The following is a 12,098-nucleotide window of genomic DNA, read 5'->3' as shown; positions in this document are numbered from 1 at the left end:
AAGTCAGAGAGCTTTCCAAAAAAAGGGAATGTGTGATTTAACAATGGACAGGGATCATGTAAAAGCTCATAACATTTACAGCGTCTGAACCTCAAAACAGCAAGTAAAATCCTTAAACAGCAGTTCAGCAAATTATCTAATGGCAACAGCCAGTAACATGATGGAACTTCCTTTCAGCATGTCCCTGCTCGTAACAGCTTTCAAGGCCTGTTAGCAACTACAGCCCTTGGCACCGCTTAACAACTTAAGTGAATTGAACAATTGCTAACAATTACCTTCCCAAAACCCTAACAGCCGTCAAAAATTCTTTCTCAGCATCTGGGTGACCCAACCAGAATGAAACATCCTGTCAACAATATCCTGCTGTGGCAGAAAGCGCTCTGTTACAGGTCCTTACAGCTTCTAACAGTCCCTAGAATCAGACAACTGTTAACTTAAAAAAACCTAACAGCCGTCAAAAATTCTTTCTCAGCATCTGGGTGACCCAACCAGAATGTAACATCCTGTCAACAATATCCTGTTGTGGCAGAAAGCGCTCTGTTACAGGTCCTTACAGCTGCTAACAGTCCCTAGAATCAGACAACTGTTAACAGTGTGGGCTCCAGGTACATGTCAGTCACAGGGCCTAACAGGACCAAACAGCCTCTAACCCAGTGTCTAACTGGCTGTTATGCCACGTTGACAACTATCGTCAGCAGCTGATAATGAGCCCGGCTGACAGCTCCGCCTAAGAAGTTAGCCGCTGTTAGACCCCCTATGAGTTGGTAGGGTCATGCGTGTAGCACCACTGGCGAACAGAAGGGGCAGAAATAGACAAGTTGGGTGTCGGCTTCAAGGAAGCCGGAAAAAGGGTGGGGCCCCTCTGCATCCGTACAGGCCGGTAGCAATCGACATCCGGGTGCATGCCGCATCGACATCCGGGTGCATGCGGCATGGACATCCGGGTGCATGCTGCATCGACATCCGGGTGCATGCCGCATGGACAGTATGGCAGACCGCAAACGGAGCCGTTGCTTAACATATGAAGTCCGGTGCTGTCTGTGATGGTTAGGTCTTGGAGCACCAGTGGCTACAGGAAAGCACCCCACTTCTGCATTGCTTTGTAATAACTAAACAGATAAGTAAGAGTGGCAGAGTGCAACTCTTCAGAGGCCCCGTGCATTGGCCAAAGTAATTGTACAAACAAGCACCTTGTGTATTTCATAGAGAAATGAAAGCAAATTTGTTGGCCTGCTGGTGGCAAGTCAGATTGCCCATGCTGGCAAATGGTAACACAAGCTGGGTGTTCGAGTTATCATACGCTGTCATCTCAGAATTCCATTATGAGATACACGGTACCTTTTGAGATTAAATTTAGCCGAAGAGGCGTTGATGTGACTTTTGAGGTCGGTGAATGGAGGCAGCTAAACTTGTTTGTGCTCATACTATCTTTGTTAGCTACAGGCGAGATACCTTGCAATAGAGAATGCTATATAGTACCGATAATGCGTTTCAGCCTGGTGAAATATTATGTTTGGTCCGTTACACACTCAAGGCCTGGGAGTTCGAGTTATCATACGGTACCTTTTTGAGACTAAATTTAGCCGAAGAGGCGTTGATGTGACTTTGGCCTCGGTCAATTGAGGCAGCCAAACTTGTTTGTGCTCATAAGATTTTTGTTGGCTACAGGCGAGATACCTTGCAATAGAGAATGCTTCATAGTACCTATAACGCATTTCAGCCGGAGGTATTATGTTTGGTCCGTTACACACACACACTCACACACACACACACACACACGGAAATGGGCAATCCTACAGGTCGGGGCCCGCCTGGGCGCTTCACGCTGGGGCCCCGCCCAAAAAACATGTCAAAAAATTTATACACACCAGCACACGATACAGCATAATACAAGGGTGTAACCCACCACTACACCAGGTTTTCCGAAGTGCTCCCAAAGGATGAAGGGCGGTGGTGATGGGCTGTGCAGCAGCCGCAACAGCATGTAGTAAAAGAAGTAACTCTTGCCAATCCTAGGCGTCCCGGTAACTGCAACACAACACACAAGGGCAAGGGGGAGGCCTCGCTCATCAAGTGAGTGTAGTGAATGATCGAAAGCAGCAGTATATAAAAACTATCACTGCAATGTCTGTCCACGAGGGCAATATCCAACATAATTGTTGTAGACCCGCCTGCCGAAATGACAGGTTGGGAGCAGTAGTCCCTCACACCCCTGAACAAGTGTCACTGGTAATCTGCCAGGTTACCAGTGACCTCTTTCCCTGCCAGGTTACCAGTGACACTTAGTAACCTGGCAGGGAAAGAGATGGGCTCACCAACAAACCTTGTTTTCGTCGACTCGAAGATGGCCTTGAAAAGGTCCGGATAGCACTTTCGGACATACAGCTGACAGCTCGGACTGTGCAGTAGGAAAGTCATATCACCACTGCCCACAGTCAGGAGATTGCCAGCAGCCGGCACTGCTGTCGTACACAATGTAGCGAAGAAGCGCGTGGCATCCTCGGCCGTTGTGGAAGGAGCTGTGGACGTGGGCATTTAGCATGCACAAAGTCAGAAGGGCATCCAGCCACCAAAGGCACCAGACAGCTTAGACTCCAAAACAAGGATGCAGTACACGTGACACTCGTGGTTCATCAGCGAAAAGAAGTAAAAATAAGGTCCAACTCATCAAAGCTACTATGCACTGTAACAATTGGATGGCGGGTCTGCGCAAACCTCGGCGTGGCCCCAGCAGCATATGCGCTGCGCTGACACTACTCACCGTTGCGCAGCATAACCTCCAAGAGCAGATTTTGCTGCGCCAAGAGCTGCATTTTCTTTCGCGTAAGTACAGCAAGGTTTCCCTGTCCGTGCATGCCTCTATTTCCCCCTCCACCTTGCGAATCTTCGCCTCTAAAGCGTCTATCGCCTCCATTGCGAGGTCCCGTGCCAAATTCACGCAATACACTACCCTACGAGCCTCAAATTACACGAAAAACAGGATACGTTTATCGTGCTGCGCTGCTGCAAGTCGCGGTCGCCAACACAACAGTTTAGCTTTGTTTGTGACATCAGATAAGAAGAGCAGCACAGGCAGTCTTATAATCAGGGAGCAAATGTTTTATCTTATTTACATAGGAAAAGTCCAAACAGAGGCCCCATAGGTGTTAGGTCCGCGGGTGATCCGTACTCCGAGAGACTAGATGTGTCGAGAGACATTGGAACGGCTGGGACAGATAGACTCCGCCAAGAACCCGGAGATTGACAGACAGTCATACAGAACCTATGACCTGGGATTGGCCAACAGGCTGACGAGTGTGCGTTGCAAACGTTTCGGATCTTGAACCCGGCTAGTCTTAAAGCCCTTCTGCGTGTCTGTCAGCATCGATTCTCAGAGTGACACGCTTGTGATGAGCATCCGCATTGACTCATGTTGTTACTCTAGCGGTGTCTTACAGTCTCTAAAACTAGTGATTACCATCAGTTCGATGATACATGAATGCAGTCTCATAGCTAGCCTGTGACTATAAACGCTTATCGGCATGTCCGAGCGCACGAAGCCACTTCTGTCAGAGCAATGAGAGGCGCAGTGAAGCCATAGCCACCGAATATACTACGCACATCTACGCAATAACGTCCTTTTATCTGTAAACAGCATTAGTGTGGACCTCTAGACGGAAAACAGGGTACAGGAAGGTTGGAACAGCGGCGAGGGACCTGCAGAATTGATGCGCCGGGGATGTGCGGCCTTTCCTGCGAAAGCCATCAGGGAGCCGTCTTAGGTGGCGACATGATATTAATCCGACGAGTTCCACTTACGGCGCAGCCATCGTGTGTACATAGCCACTTTCTGTGTTTTCGAGAGACTCGGGCACATGGCCGTTTCCCCATCTCCCCTCCCCTTTTCCACTCCACCACACCTTAACTCGCACATCCACCGTGACGGCGCCAACACAAGCACCAGCTGTTCTCTGTCCCATTGGGTTTTACATACTCTTGTGTGTGATCAGTGCTTGGGTTCTCACACGCATACATCATGGACCTCCGTCACGACCGCTACAGGCCCTCCTGTGCATGGAATATCACTCGCCTCAACAAGACCTCGTACACGAGCTGCAGTGGCAGTAGCAGCAGGATAGGGTCGTATTATCCGCATTCGCTTCCTGGGGGCTGTTGTGGGAACGATTCAGATGAGGCGCACTCTCGGAAGGTGGGGCCAACGTCCAGCCGGAAATGGAGGTAAGATGGAAGGAAGGGTTGGGGCAGTTCGGCAGCTTGTCCTGTAACGTTGCGGGATTGGAATGTTGGCTACGACAGCGTCCTGTGGCGTCCTCGTGAGATTATGATGCAACACGCCGACACTTAGCGTATGCGTCCGGACGTTTTTTTATTATTATCCTATGATGATGAGGTACGGATGTAAATTCCGGACGGCCTTCCTGACGCGATGCCTGGTTTTTGGTCTCGGATGTTTCAAGACAACAGCGTTTTGACGGCATCGCGACTTCGCGTGAAATGGTCGATGGTGCGAAATGCAGGACGTTGCTTGGAATAGATGATGGTGATGCATGCTGTACAAAGAGTTACTTCACAGACATGCATTTGGCTCAGCTCACTTATCTACACACTGTGTCCGTTACTATGGACATGCAAGGGAGCGATGATGCATAGGAGCACTGTACAGTAGAAGCTTGTCCATGCCATGCTGCTCAGTAAGGTCGAATCCACAACCAAGTTGTGAATAGCAGATCGAAAAGGAAGAAGAACCAATATATTAAAGCATAGGCACTGAGCAATTGCGTGTATCGAGGGCAACTGCCGCTGTCGAATCAAACCATGTCATCCAGCGAAGACACTGATGCTACTGAAATGTAACTCGCGGTACATAGGATGTCACGAAGTTGTCTGCTCCGTAGTAGAAATTGCTCCAGAACCCTACCCAAAGTCGTATCGTCATCAACTGAGGCGATATGGATGCGACTACCTAATTGGCGCACCTTTAGGACACTCGGGGTGTATTTCCAGTGAGGATTAAGGCCAGAAATTAGTGTTAATCCCTGTGCTAATCCAAAGCAATTCAGAACTGGTAGTATTAGCTTCGAGATCGCATCAAAAAATGTGCATCGCCCTTTGTACGGCCTTAATCCCGCGCTAATCCCAGGCCTTAATAATTGCCAGGGATTAGCCGGGAATAGCGGGACCTTAATCCTGGCCTTAATCTGCACTGGAAATACACCCTCAGCAATGTATTGCACATTCCTTATTTGTGTACGACGGCTGTAGTCAGGCGACTTAAACTTGTGGTGTTGCTCAGTAAGCATTTACACCTCGCTAAATATCAGAAAGGCTTGGATTGCCGGTTTATGAAAACAGTTGTCTTGGGATGTGACAAGTTGTGGTACATATGGTAGGAGTCGCTAATAGCGAAGGGCAGTTGGATTTCGAGATAGTTTGCCTTCTTTTATAATGCAAGTCATTTAGATTTTTATATGGCCACGTTTCTCATACATCACCATGCTCCTTAGTTACGACTTTCCAAACCTCCCGGGCGCACGCAAGCGGCACCAGCCTCGCGCTTCGGTAGCTCGTGCTTGGCTCGCTTACAAGTCGAGGCTTAACGTTATTAGTAGTCCTGCTTTACGACCAGTCCGAAGTCTTGCCGGTGATGACGACACCTCGGGTTCGGGCGACATCGACGCGCTCGCCCGAATGCTCAGCCAACAGGCTGCTAAGCTTCGTGCATCGATCGGTGACGAAGAACTACGCAAGAGCTACGACGGCTTTGACGATGTGACAAGAAGTGGCGTGTTCGGTCTGCAGGTGTGCGTGTTTGCGCGCCCGCGGTGATTGCGACGGCGCGAGTGGTAAAATCACAAAGCTGATGGCCCCCGGCATGCGTTTGGAACCCTGTCCTCAATCTTTGGTGGTGCGACTGCTGCTACTGCTGCTGTGTTTGTTGGCCCGCACAGCAAACAGCCGTCCCGACCCCACCTAGCCCAGCCCAGCCCGTTGCCTGCCAACGCTACCCCGATCTCCTCATACACAAAGTAACTAGCGACTAGCGGTACACGCACACCCCTTCAGTCCAGAGCTCTTCAGTCCAAACCTTTCACTTGTGTGTAGCCCCTGGTGGAAGCCACAAGTTTGCAGAAGGCTACGTGGGCGATTTCACGTATCCAGGGGGAGGGGGGTTTTCACTGCCGTAGACATGTGCATGTACCCAGTACGGCGGCAGGGAAACTGGGGAGGGGACCGGGAAGACAACGGCTCCCGCTTTCCAGTCTTTTCTCTCCTCCTCCTCCTCCTCATCATCATCATCATCATCATCATCCCATGCCGGGAATGGTGTATGGGCAAATTCCGTGCCCAGCCATACGCCCGGGATTTCCACCACCTCCTCCTCCTGCCCCGCGTACGTCTCTGCATCTGACCCCGCGCTCAATCACCCGCGCCACCGTCACCGTCACCTACCACCCGCGCTCGGCCGCAAGCTCCTGGGAGCCCTGCTCTGCCCGAGCCCACCGCTTTCTCCTCCTCCTCCACCTCGCACCCCCTCTTCCGGGTGTCCCTCAGTCTCAGCAGCTGGAGGAGCGTGTGTTTCGGGAGATTGGTCCAGGCTTCTTTGACTCGGCCGATTTCGAGGTGCTGCAGCTGCTGGGTAGGATCAGTGTCATGCGGGTGAGCGGACGGGAGGAGGGAGGGGGAGGAGGGAGGGGGGGAGAGAGGGGGGGAGGGAGGGGAGGAGGGAGGGGAGGAAGGGGAGGGGGGGAGGGAGGGGAGGAAGAGGAGGGGGGGAGGGAGGGGAGGAAGAGGAGGGGGGGAGGGAGGGGAGGAAGGGGAGGGGGGGAGGGAGGGGAGGAAGGGGAGGGAGGGGGAAGGGAAGGAGGAAGGGGAGGAGGGAGGAGGGAAGGTGCTGAATATTAACTCTTCTACATGGCTTCTTCTACCCTTCATTCCCCGACTGTTCAATTACTTGCCGTGTCACCTTCCACCCTCCTCCCCTATCCTCCGACCGAAACACACACGCTCACACGGTCATACACGCACACGTACTCTCCAGGACATCGGGGGCCACACCGAGGGGCTCACCGCCGTCATCGCGTACGCGGCACGCTTCCTGCCCCGCCTGCCCATGCAGCGGCCGCTGACCGTGCTACTCAAGGTACGGGATACGGGATACGGATAGGCCGTACGGGCACGGGTACGGACGTGGGCACGTGTATAATTTCGTGGTCGCGGTGTATTGCCATCTGTAGTTTGCTTTGTCTTGCCTTCCTCTGGGCCCGTTGCGGCCCCCAGATCGTCACATCAACGCCCTCATCCTGCCCACACACTCTGCCTGCCACATCGCCACACTGTCGTACTGTTTCCATACTGCCGTACAGGAGTACCTTCCAGTGGCCCGCGCAGTGGCTTTCAACGAGCTGCTCGTCCTTTCCAAACTCTGCGATCTGCCTCAGGACCAGTACGTGGTACGACACAGGGATTGTGGGTTACCTGGATATATCTGGATTGCCTGTCAGGGATGGCCCTTGCCAAACCATGGATTGCCGTACCCCAGGGGAACCTCCCATACACAGCGCACAACAACCCTCCTCTTCCCCTCCACCTCCCTCCACCTTCCGGGGTGCATCCCTCCGCTCCTCCCCTTCCCTTTTTCCCTGTTTTCCGCTTAATCGCCTTTTCCCCTCCTTCGCCCATCCAAACCGCTTCCCCTCCGCCCCTTTACTCTGCCTCCACCCCCCGTCCCTCCCTCTCTCCTCCCTCCGCCCCTCAGGCCGCCAACCGCCCCACCACCCGTCATCCCCCCTTGGTGCCGCTGCTGGGGTATTTCGTGTCGGCACCCTCAGAGGAAGCCGCGTCGGTATCCCTGGACTCCGAGGCGGACAGTGTGTGGCTTGTGTATCGCTGGGAGGGACTGAGGCCCCTCAACATGTACTTGGGAGATGTACGACCGCCCGAGGGAACACCGTCGTTTTTCAAGCGAAAGTGAGTGAGTGCGCGAGCGAGCGAGTGAGTGAGTGAGTGAGCGCGCGAGGGACAGAGTGAGCGAGCGAGCGAGGGCTGAGCAAGTGAGAGAGCAAGTGAACGAGCGAGTGAGTGACTGAGTGAGTCAGCGAGGGAGTAAGCAAGTGAGTAAGCGAGCGGCAACTGCTAGGTGAGGATGATGTGGATATTGAGGTGGTTTCGGGGCGAGCGAGGGCGCGGTAGCGAATACTCCTACATAGTTGATGTGCGACGAAGTTGGATGGCTTGGTGGTGCCGTACATTCTCCCTTTCTCGCCTTCTCGCCCCTTTCTCCATTTCTGCTCAAGTATACAATTTTGGTTCTGTCGGTGAAAAGGAAGTTCGTGCGGGGCGGTGTCGCCCCGCCATGTTAATCGATCTGTTTCGGTCGCCGAGCCGCAGCGGAGGTGAGTGGCGGCTTGTGTCCCGCTCGACTTCGATTATCGATTCGTCGGTTATTGACCGATTGACCTTTGTCATTATGCGGCATGCATGGCCGTTTCATCTTCTTCCCGCATCGTGCACTTATAATATGTTCGTACGTTCGTACGTCCAGGGAGGTGGCCGAGGCAGAGGCGTGGCGTGCTCGTCACTCCTGGCTGCGAGCCGTGTCTCGTGCTCTGCTGGGTGCCGTGGCGCACTGCCATGGCGCGGGAGTGACCCACGGGTCGATCTCTAGCGGCACCGTGTTTTTGAGCTCCACTCGGGATGAGGACGCGGAATCGCTGTTCGTAAAACTGGACAACTTTGGATTCGGTCGCCTAGACCCCGGGGGTGGGTGGGTGGTGGGGAAGAGGGAGATTTGGCTGGGAGTGATGAGAGTGATTACTTGGGGAGTGATTACTTGGGGATTTTAGGGTTGCAGGAGGGTTGGGGAGGTTGGGATGTGGGTAAGAGGCAAGTGCATTTAGGGGAAGTGGGTGCGGGGGTTGTACGGGATTTTTGGGGTTGAGTTTCAGAGCCGTAGGGAGGGGACGGTTTTGGCGGTTTAGCGCGGTACAGGTCTCTCTGTCCATCTTTCTTTCTGATCGTCAAGATCGTCAAGGTCGTCAGCATCGCCAGATCAGGAAGTTTAGGATCTTGGAAAAAAACTGCGAGAACTGTGTTGGGGGGGAAAACCTGTCGCTCCCGCTCGAACTGACACTCTTTCGCTCACGTGTCGTCCACTACCGCCATTGCAACGTGTTGCCTGTTCACCAGGCCCTCTGGGTCTGGCCACTCCACAGTTGCCTAATTTGGACATTGACAGCACCTCAAGGAATGAGGGCCGAAAACATGACCTGCAGGTATACGCGCGCGCGCGTGTGTATGTATGTGTGTATATGTGTGTATATCTGCTACATATGGATCCGGGCCTGACGCTGGCCAGGGGCACCTGACCCGGAAGGTCGGTAACGGGAATGAGCGACCGCCGAAGCACTCCGCCATTGGAGGGACGTTTGGTTCGTCGGTATGTCGGTCAGAATCCTAACCCTCCTCTATGCTCTACAGCTCTACAGCTGCGCGATCTGCCAATGCACTCACACCGGTGCCAATAGCGCCACCCTATCGTTGCGAATCCTGCCGCCGCCCGGTTCCGTTATCCAACCACCGTCTGGGCCCGGGGTCTGTATTCCAGATGGAACAGTCGGGTCCGAGAGCCCTTCTGCAGTATTTATTCCTCTTCTGTCACTGCTTTCTGCGGCAGTGTTTAGGTCTTTGTATGGTGAGAGCTCCCACCCACCAGCCGCCCAGCGCACTGGAGGAACCCAGTGTCTCATCCCAGCATTCGCACACCTAATCTATTTCGCCCGGGGGAAAAACCAGCGGTGGGATCCAAACCCATATCTTCCATAATATGTGTGTATGTATATGTGTGTGTGTGTTGGGGGGGGGTGGAGGAGGGTTACAGTCTGCAGCGGAGCGTGTGGACTTAGGTGACAACTTAAAAGGTGTTCATTAGATATTCTTTCCAACCGCGCCAACCAACAACCGCCAACCACCATCTCCAATCACCAAACGTTTCCGGCGAACATTGAAGTATCCCGCTCCCTCCAAAACCGAACTCCCGCCCCCCCCACCAACCCGCAAGCCCCCCCACCCCGCCTCCCCTCAGGCAACCGCCCTGACTCTCCTGGAAGCCTATTCCGCCGCCACCGCCACCTCCCCCTCCGGCGCCCTGGCGCGCACCTCGCTGACTAGGCTGCTGTTTGAAATCTACTGGGACGACATGGCGGCGTTTCGACAGTATTGTGCAGATGATCCGCCATTGAGTCGTCTGGTGGCCTTTCTGGACGAGGGCGACCGGGGAGGCTGGGACTTCGTCGCGCAGCTGGTTCGAGGCAATCGGGGCGCTTCTGAGCTGCTGTTGCACCCGTTCCTGCAGCTGTTGTGACGGACTTTGTTGGATTCGGATTTTGCCCTTCAAAGGTGGTGAAAGGCGTGAGATGCGGACGGAGAGGTTAGCAAAGGAAGGCGCCGGGTATTTTGTGGGTTTTAGGATTTGGAAGGGGCGCGACGTATGCAGGGTTGCGTTGAAGCTGGCGTGAAGGATGAGGTTTGGGCTCTTTGGGCGGGGCCCCAGCGCGAAGCGCCCGGGGGGGACCCGCTCTGTAGGATTGCCCATGTCCGTGTGGCCGTGTGTGTGTAACGGACCAAACATAATATCTCGCCCGGCTGAAACGCGTTATTGGTAATATATAGCATTCTCTATTGCAAGGTATCTCGCCTGTAGCCAATAAAAATCGTATGAGCACAAAAAGTTTGGCTGCCTCCATTGACCGACCTCGGAGGTCAAAGTCACATCAACGCCTCTCGGGCTAAATTTAATCTCAAAAGGTGCCGCGTATCTCATAATGGAATTCTGAGATGACGGCGTATGATAACTTGAACACCCAGCTTGTGTTACCATTTGCCCGCACGGGCATTCCGACTTGCGGTCTGCCGCACTGTCCATGGACGCGATTCGCGTGGCACCCTCAGGCGGTGCTGATGATTCCGCCGGTACAAGCATAGCTCCCACAGTCAGCACTGCTGCAACAAGCACACCTCCCACCGCGTTGACAGTACCCATCGATTGTCACACGTGCCGCGCTAGCTACCGGCCTGTACGGATGCAGGGGGCCCCCGCCCTTTTTCCGACTTCGAGGAAGCGGACACAGCTTTTTGGGGATGTCTGTCTGGTCTTTGTGTTGTGTGTGTGTTTGAGATATTCGGGGGCCTTGGCTGTCGGATGCCCGGGGTTTGAAATTTCGAATTTGAATTGTGGTCGCACGCATGTAAAAGGATGCGGCCCTCTTTTGCACTGAATTGTATGTATGTATGTATGTATCTATCACCTGTGTACGAACTCGCGCTTTTTAATTGAGTCTTTGGGCCGTGAGTTGCGCATATGAGTGAGTGAGTAGAGAGTGGTAAGTTCGTGAGACAATCCGTCAATACATAAATCGGGTCGCGGGAGATGCCCGGGCTTTTCCCGCACCCCAGGTTGCGAGAGTCTCCAGCAGGGGTATGAGTCGGCGTGTATACGGTTGTGCTTTGACCTGGCTACGGTCCACAACAACTGCGTGTAGATGCGGGGGGGGCAACGCTCGGTGATTTTCATTTATTGCTGCTAAGGGCACAAGGGTTAAAAAGGCAGTTGGGGAACACGAAGGGGAAAAGTTGAACGTTGTGCTGTTTAGGTAGTAGTAGTAGTCCTCCAGGGCCCCCCTTTAACCTCCATAACACGCCCGCGGGAAACCACTGGAGATGTCCTGAAAACTGAGAAACATACATACATACGTACGTACGTATCTCTTCATGTTCTACAACTTCTGGTCGCACCCTTCGATTAATGTCCACCGTCATCGCCTGATTGAGGGGCGGCCAGGGCGAGGGGGCCCCGAGGGCTCCACCAACAGCCCCTCCGCCACTACACTACCTCCCTCCACGATCTCTCACCTCGACAAAGTGTGTATGTAGCTCCACCAGCGGCCCCCTTTCCCTTGGAGGCAGTTCCCTGCTCTCCCCTGCGAGAGGGGCACCCTAATCCATCCACCCCATCCGACTTCAGAATGTATTCGTGTGTATATGTACACACATTGTATATTACATACACACACATATATATGTATTGCATATTAGCTGTTTTC

The 12,098-nt window shown here is 53.5% G+C and overlaps 2 protein-coding genes across 2 annotated transcripts; one reads left to right on the top strand and one right to left on the bottom strand.

Moving 5' to 3' along the window:
* Window positions 1-1,858: 1,858 nt before the first annotated feature.
* Window positions 1,859-2,813, bottom strand: VOLCADRAFT_90791 (uncharacterized protein; the record flags this gene model as incomplete). The annotated part of the gene is made up of 3 exons (XM_002950256.1): window positions 1,859-2,028; window positions 2,316-2,519; window positions 2,762-2,813. The coding sequence occupies 3 exons, from the start codon at window positions 2,811-2,813 to the stop codon at window positions 1,859-1,861; spliced, it is 426 nt and encodes a 141-aa protein (XP_002950302.1).
* A 2,680-nt stretch (window positions 2,814-5,493) lies between these two features.
* On the top strand, window positions 5,494-10,360 carry VOLCADRAFT_104683 (uncharacterized protein; the record flags this gene model as incomplete). Its single annotated transcript, XM_002950379.1, has 9 exons — window positions 5,494-5,799; window positions 6,553-6,657; window positions 7,040-7,141; window positions 7,365-7,451; window positions 7,757-7,968; window positions 8,543-8,760; window positions 9,187-9,272; window positions 9,605-9,691; window positions 10,082-10,360. The coding sequence occupies 9 exons, from the start codon at window positions 5,494-5,496 to the stop codon at window positions 10,358-10,360; spliced, it is 1,482 nt and encodes a 493-aa protein (XP_002950425.1).
* Window positions 10,361-12,098: the final 1,738 nt, after the last annotated feature.

This window comes from Volvox carteri (assembly GCF_000143455.1).
Source record: "Volvox carteri f. nagariensis unplaced genomic scaffold VOLCAscaffold_18, whole genome shotgun sequence".
NCBI lineage: Eukaryota > Viridiplantae > Chlorophyta > Chlorophyceae > Chlamydomonadales > Volvocaceae > Volvox > Volvox carteri.
This window is presented reverse-complemented; position numbering and strand designations above follow the sequence as displayed.